This window comes from Phodopus roborovskii, unplaced genomic scaffold, assembly GCF_943737965.1.
Source record: "Phodopus roborovskii unplaced genomic scaffold, PHOROB, whole genome shotgun sequence".
NCBI lineage: Eukaryota > Metazoa > Chordata > Mammalia > Rodentia > Cricetidae > Phodopus > Phodopus roborovskii.
The window spans coordinates 6,079,765-6,086,434 of record NW_026126546.1 but is presented as its reverse complement, the minus strand read 5'-3'; the positions used below and the strand labels follow the sequence as shown (position 1 = coordinate 6,086,434).

General features: G+C 49.7%; 1 protein-coding gene across 1 annotated transcript; it reads right to left on the bottom strand.

The window, feature by feature from the left end:
• Positions 1-4,384: 4,384 nt before the first annotated feature.
• On the bottom strand, positions 4,385-6,265 carry LOC127233643 (MORF4 family-associated protein 1). The gene is made up of 2 exons (XM_051200187.1): positions 5,717-6,265; positions 4,385-5,479 (listed from the first exon to the last, which is right to left on the bottom strand). The coding sequence occupies exon 1, from the start codon at positions 6,105-6,107 to the stop codon at positions 5,730-5,732; it is 378 nt and encodes a 125-aa protein (XP_051056144.1). The 5' UTR covers positions 6,108-6,265; the 3' UTR covers positions 4,385-5,479; positions 5,717-5,729.
• Positions 6,266-6,670: the final 405 nt, after the last annotated feature.

The window sequence follows — 6,670 nt, the reverse complement described above, 5'->3', positions numbered from 1 at the left end:
GCCAAGAATGACCTTGGATTTCTGATCCTCCTGCTTTTACCTCTTGAGTAGCTTCTAAGGTGCTGGGGATCAAACCCAGGGTTTCATGCACTCTGCCAACTGAGCCACCCCCAGCTGATGTCCTGAAATTCCTGAAGAGATTTCTAGTGGCTCTATTGACTCACTGGGCCAGTTTGGACAGTTACAGTACCAATTCTATAATTCTTGCTTTTAAGTCCATTCTGATTTGATATGTCTTTATGCAAACTTTTCACATATTGAAATTGTTGCTGGGCCTTTAATTACAGCACTCAGAGGCAGAGGCAGACAGATACATCTCTGAGCGTGAAGCTGGTCTAGTCTACAAGGGAGGTCTAGGTCAGCCAGGGCTAGCTACACAGCTGGGCTCTGTGTGTCACAAACAAAATTTTACCTATGTCATGATTTTCAGGCTGGAGAGGTGAGTCAGCAGTTAAGAGCACTTCTCTTACAAATGACCTGAGCTTGGTCCCCAGCATCCACACTGAGCAGTTCACAACCTCCTGTGACTCCAGCTTCTGGGACTCTAATGCCTACTCTGGACTCTGTGGGTACACAAGGCTGCATAGCCACACACAGAAAGAAACCTACATACACTTATACAGAAATAAATACATCTTAAAAAAAAAAAAAAAAAAAAAAACTTCTCTAGCTACCATTTGTACTGGAGTTCTCCTCCAAAATTCATGTTTATTCAAAGCTCAAGAAGTGACTTTTTGAAAATAGGGTCTTTGCAACTCAATCAGTTGAGGTGCTGGATTAAGGGGGCCCGAAGTCTAAAGGCTGGTGGGGTCTTCTGAGGCCATGTGAGGACAGAGACTGGCGAGGAAGGCAGATAGGACTGAGGGGTCAACAAAAGGGAAGCCACTGTCTGTGCTGGGCTGGGGAAAGGGACAGACTTCTTTGAGCCCTTCAGAGGGAGGCAGCCCTCCCCACACTTGATTTCAGGGCTGCCTCCAGAACCGAGAACGTGTGATGCTTTAAGCAAATTGCAGCAGTTTGTTATCGTATTGCAAGGAACAAGCACAGCACTAATTTGTTGGTTCCCATTATACTTTGTAGACCTCTCCCCTTTCCTTCTGGTTACAAGTTCTTCACATTTTAATGTGCTGATGTGGCCTCTCGAAACCCAGAAACTATTGTTAATGTTGGTAACAGATTACTTGGATCTACAATATTTTAGATACCCTGTTTTGGGCATGATGCTGCTTTTTTTTTTTTTTTTCCCATTTATATGCTTTGGTCTTTTGTCATAAGTGTTGGGTGCCTTGGAATTAGAATTACAGACAGTTGTGAACAGATGAGTGCTGCTAGACCCCATCACCAGCAGGGTGGTGGCCTGGGCCTTAGCTGGGAGAGCTGTGATGGAAAAGTTTGTGAATCATGAATTAGTTTGACAGCATGAAGAAACAGGGGCCCACAGGATGCTAAGTGGGTCTTGGTAAAGCTGCACATAGTTGAAGCAGTGACTGAAGTAATCCCTGCCTGGTTTACACAGCGATAGTATGAATGGGATGACGAACCCTATCGATCTTTAGACGACGTTGGAAACCATGCTCTCGATTTTTCTGCTCTCAAGATAGGGAAGGTGGCCAGGGCCTCAGTTTGATTTTGGGATTCACATTGCCTTGGAGTCCTTAAGAAGGCAGAACAAAGGAAAAGTGGAAGGCAATGGAAATGGCAAGGCCTCTGGGCAGGGGGACAGATGTGCTCACAGAGGAAGACGCTGTCTCTGATAGATGAACAGGCCTCCCTGCAAAGCAGTAAAGGAGCAAGCATTTACACCGGTCACCTTAGTGGTTATGCCACCATCAGCACAGTCCCGTCTCAGGGGCATAGCGATTGCCCTCCTGTGTTACATGTTGACCATGGAGTGGCAAGAAACCCTGCTTGTCAAAGGAATAACCTGGCTACCAGTGACTCAAAGTGTTGCTGTCTCCATGTCAGACTGGAGAGTGCTCTTTGGAAGGCATCACATCGGAGACTCTGGCTGGCCTGACAGGTGTCACCTCCCCTCATAGCTCAAAGGTAGAATCATTCACATGGCCCCACCTAAACATGTAACCTACTGTGTGCTCAGAAGGTAAAGAAGTGAAGCTCATGTGTGAGTGGTACTGATGACTACAACATTCCACAGTAGCTCTGGCAGAAACTGAGTAGACCAGTGCCTGCCCAAGACCCCGGGAGCAGGGAGCTGGACAGCTGAATGGAGGCCTTCTGTTCCTGAACCTTCCTTCAGCAGGGTTCAGAGTTCTTCCCGAAGGCCTCCGCTGGAAGCAGACATCTGTTAATGTTTCCCTCACTCCAGTGTTGTACCATGGCCTACTGTGTCCACCAAAATGAACCCTGCATTCTTCCAGGACGTTCTCGCTACTTGAGGGACACTCAGAAGCCTAAGAGCTGTTCACTACAAGCTCTTTTCTCCTCATTTGTGTCACACACTGCATCTCCATCACCCTGGGTGTCTTTTCTGACCTCAGAGCAGGTCATACTTCATTCTATAAAACAGACCAGTCTGAGCCTGAGGTGGCATCTGCACCCAGCCCAAGAGCCCCCTTTCTGCACAGCCTTCCATGATGTGACCTCTGCAGCCAAGGACTCACGAAGGACTTAGGGATCTACAATAAGTTACGGCAATGGAGCCAGGTCAACTCAGTGCTGCAGTGCTACCAAGAGCACTCACAAAGCCAACACTCCATTGATTCTCCAACTGCTAGCAAGCCAGGATGGAAGGCAGGAATTGCAGCAAACGAGACTCGTGAGTTATCAATTAGAATCATATGGAAATGAAACGAAGGGGTTCCTGGAAAGAATGTGGAACTCTTCTCAAAGTTAGGTGTAAAAAACCACCCGTATTCAGTCTTTATAGAGGAAGGGAGAAAGCTGGGGATGCTGCTCAGAAGTGACTGCAGGTGAGAGCCTCTGGGGTCCATCTCTGGCATCACAAGAAGGGAAAACACAGAGAGGCTTCAAGCCAGGTTTAGATGGGGTGGGCGAGGGGTGTTAAGGTTCATGGTGCACTCTTATGATTGCAGCACTTGGGAGGCTGAGGCAGGAGGATCCAGAGACCAGCCTAGGCTATACAACGAAAGCCTGTCTAAAACCAAAAAGCAACTGGAAGGAGCCATTATGTTAAAATATGTGCACTGTTGGCAGGGTCAGATGATTAAATGGCTGTTAAAGGCTTAGGAGAGAAAGGAGAGCACCTCTACCTTGAATTGTGTCATTTATAAGTGTTTTGTTTACATGTGCATGTTTGCATGCTTGCATGCACGTATGTATGTGCACCATGGATGTGCCAGTATCTCCTAAGTTCAGAAGGGTGTCCAATCTCCCCAAATCAGGCTTACAGTTGTGAGCTGCCGGGGTGCTGGGTCTGAACTTGGGTCCTCTACAAGAGCAGCCAAGTGCCTTTAACTGCTGAACCATCACCTCTCTAAACATTTGAAACTTAAAAAGGTCTATGAAGGGAGCACACGTCACAGTGGGCATGTGGAGGTCGGAGGACCACTCAGCTTGGCTGCAGGCTTGCCTTTACCCTTTGAGCCACCTCCAGCCGAGACTATCCACTTTAAAAATCAGAAACTCAATGCAACATGCTATCCTGGATCAGTAAAGCAGATCGGTCGGTAGGAAACAAAATCTGAATGACATCTGTAGCAATGTGGCAAACATGGCTTCTTTTGGTGGTTGCCTCAAGTCATATTCCTATTGGACCCTTCACCCCACTACCAGAACTCACACCACTCAGTGTCCCACCCACCTCCCATTCTTCACCAACTCAGAAGTTGGGCTCCTCCTCCAAGGCTCTGGAAAGCCTTCCTGCACCTCCCTGCCATGTTCTAATTGTGCTTGCAAGGTGGTACAAAGAAGGAATTTCCTCAGAGATTAACACCCCTGTGTTAGGAACACATTGGGCAGTCACAGGTTGGACTGGGCTGCAGTTTACCCAGTAGACATAAGGAATTCTAAGATGTTTGGGAAGTCTTTACAAGGCAAGGCCCTATAGACTTGAGTCACCAGGAAAGGGTGATGGGCCGTGGACAGACTGGTAGGAGTACTTCCCATAGATGGTCAATCCCAGCAGCTGGGGCCAGCTTCTTTTCTGAAAGGAGCTGATGCATTCTAGCTGCTGTCATCTAGACATGCTACCGTTATGTCAACACTAATCTCCACTCCAGTAGAGAACAGAAGGCAGAATGAGGCTGTGGACTTATCCCTACAGGAACCAACCACCTTCTGTTCTCACTCAGGTCCCACAGAAGCCAGAGCTCAAACTCCCTTCTGTCTGCTTACCTAGAGCTCCCAACGCTGGAGGATTCATGTTCGTTCCAACTAAGTACAAAACACTGATGAAAAACTTCACTTACTGTTTCTTAATAATTTTCTGAGTTTATTTATCTTTTCAAGCAAACGAATACTTTTATTAACATGTAAGATTTTATTTTTGAAATACGGTAGGGGTTGCTTCTCAGGTCTGCTACTCAATACACTTATAGCCTGACTACATATGAACCTTGAAGACGCCTCTTCCTCGAAGTTTAGGGTCCATTGCAGACAGTTCCAAGTTTTCCTTCCCAGCCCACAAAGGGCATGGAAAGTATCTTTCATTTTATGCCCAGGATCTCCTCAAATATATGGGGATAAAATACCAACTGGCACAGACTAACAAGACCTCACCTCCCATTCTGGATTCCATTTCATATAGAAATGAGTTAGGCTGTCCAAACAAACTCACCAGACAGGTTACAATAGATAGTGGAGCGCATAAAATTTAAATTTTGCACAAAATACATCTCTCCTCCTTTGGTCTCACACAGAAATCAAAGCCCCCCTCCCCCAATAGAAACGATACTCTTCTCCGACCCTTCTCCCAGGTCATCAGTCTTAGCCATGTAAGGCCCATCCGTAGTCCCAGATGAAGTCTGGTTCCTTCTTCCACCATCGATGCAAGGAGTGGTCTTCTAGAATGAACGCAGCTCCTTCAGAACTCCAAGGGCCGGTGAGCTCCAACCCGAGTCTCAAGTGTCACAAAGAGCCAAAGTTCCAGGGAGCTATCAGATCACCCGAGAAAGAGCAAAGCACCTCAAAATGCATAAACAACAACCAAAGCCCAGGAAGGAACGTCATTCGACTGCCACGGGGGCTTACAATCTAGGCCCTAGTTCCCATATGTGAGTGAATTTTCCAAATCAAAGTAATTTCCCCCAAACAAACAAACAAACAAAAAAAGGAACCACTGAATAATCAATGAGTAACTCATATCGAGGTCGTCAACCGCAGACCGTAGCAGAAACGTAGTGTCAGTGAGAACAGAGTGAAGACAGAAGGGGTGGGGGGTGGGGGGGAGAAGAAAAACAAAAGAAAAAAAAGGGAAAACAAAAGGCTTTCTGGTTTCAGTTTCTCCAGGTGTCATGTCAGCCAATCGCCATCACTCGACCAGAATCCATTGGCTGGAAACCTAAATAAAAGCACGGGCGGGAGAGATACATCACCAAGACGTTAATCCCGCCGGACGCCACCGAACACACCGGGCCTCTCCTGGAGGCCGCCCCACGCCTTCCAGCACAATCTGGAATCTTCCACGGCCTCCCCCCCCCCGCCCCGGACAATCTGCTGCGGCCCTTACCCACTCCCGGGGCGACAGGCCAGCCTCCTCCCCACAGTCGCCCACGCCCTGCCAGGCCCCCTCCCTCACCGCGGCGGGCCGCTCACGACGACTCGCTCTTCTCTATCCGCCGCACCAGCTGCACCAGCATCTCGGCCATCTTCGCCATCTCCTGCGCCTTCTCCTCGGCCTTCTCCGCCCTGGGGCCGCGGGGCTCGGCGCCGGCCGCGCCCTGCAGGTGGTTGAGCGCGCTCTCCTCCGAGGCCTCCACCTGCGTCTTGATCTGGATCAGCATATTGTCCATCTCCCACAGCTTGCCCCGGTTGCGCACGGGCGCGCGCCCGCGCTCGCGCGTCAGCGACGCGATGTCCTCGCGCATCTCGTGGATGACGGGCAGCAGAAACTGCTCGAAGTCCTCCTCGGGCTCCAGCACCTCCACCTCCTCGGGCTCCGCCAGCTCCACCGCGTCCAGGGGCCGCATCTCTGCCGCTCTGCTCGTCCGCGGGACACTCAGTGACCGAGCTCCGGCCGAGTCCTCAAAACTTCCGCCGCCGCCGCTCAACTTTCCGGCCAGGAGAAGCCACGGAGACGAGCGACTGCCGAGCAGGCGAGCGGCGAACAAAATGGAGTTCTAACCGTCAACCAGAGCTCGGCGCCTTGCGACCCCTTTCACGACACCGCCGCGCCCCTCTTTACGGTCGCGCGGCGCGGTGCGGGCGCGCGCACGTCCGTGAAGGGGCGGGGCGAACGCCTTCGCGGCCACGCGCACACGTCAGCTCTCCATCCCTCCAAGATCCTTGGAGCAAATTCTGGATGCTGCCAAGATCACACTTCACTATATTTTATTCTTATTTCATTTATTATTACTATTTTTTGAGACAGGATCTCACGCTGTAGCCAAAGCTGTCTTGGAACTCAATTGCGTGGCTAAAACTGGTTTTAACTTTCAACAATCCTTCTGCTTCAACTTCCCCGGGTGAAAGAAAGTAAGGAAAAAAAGAGAAAGAGCTGGATGTGGTGGCTCTCATCTTTAATCCCAGTGCT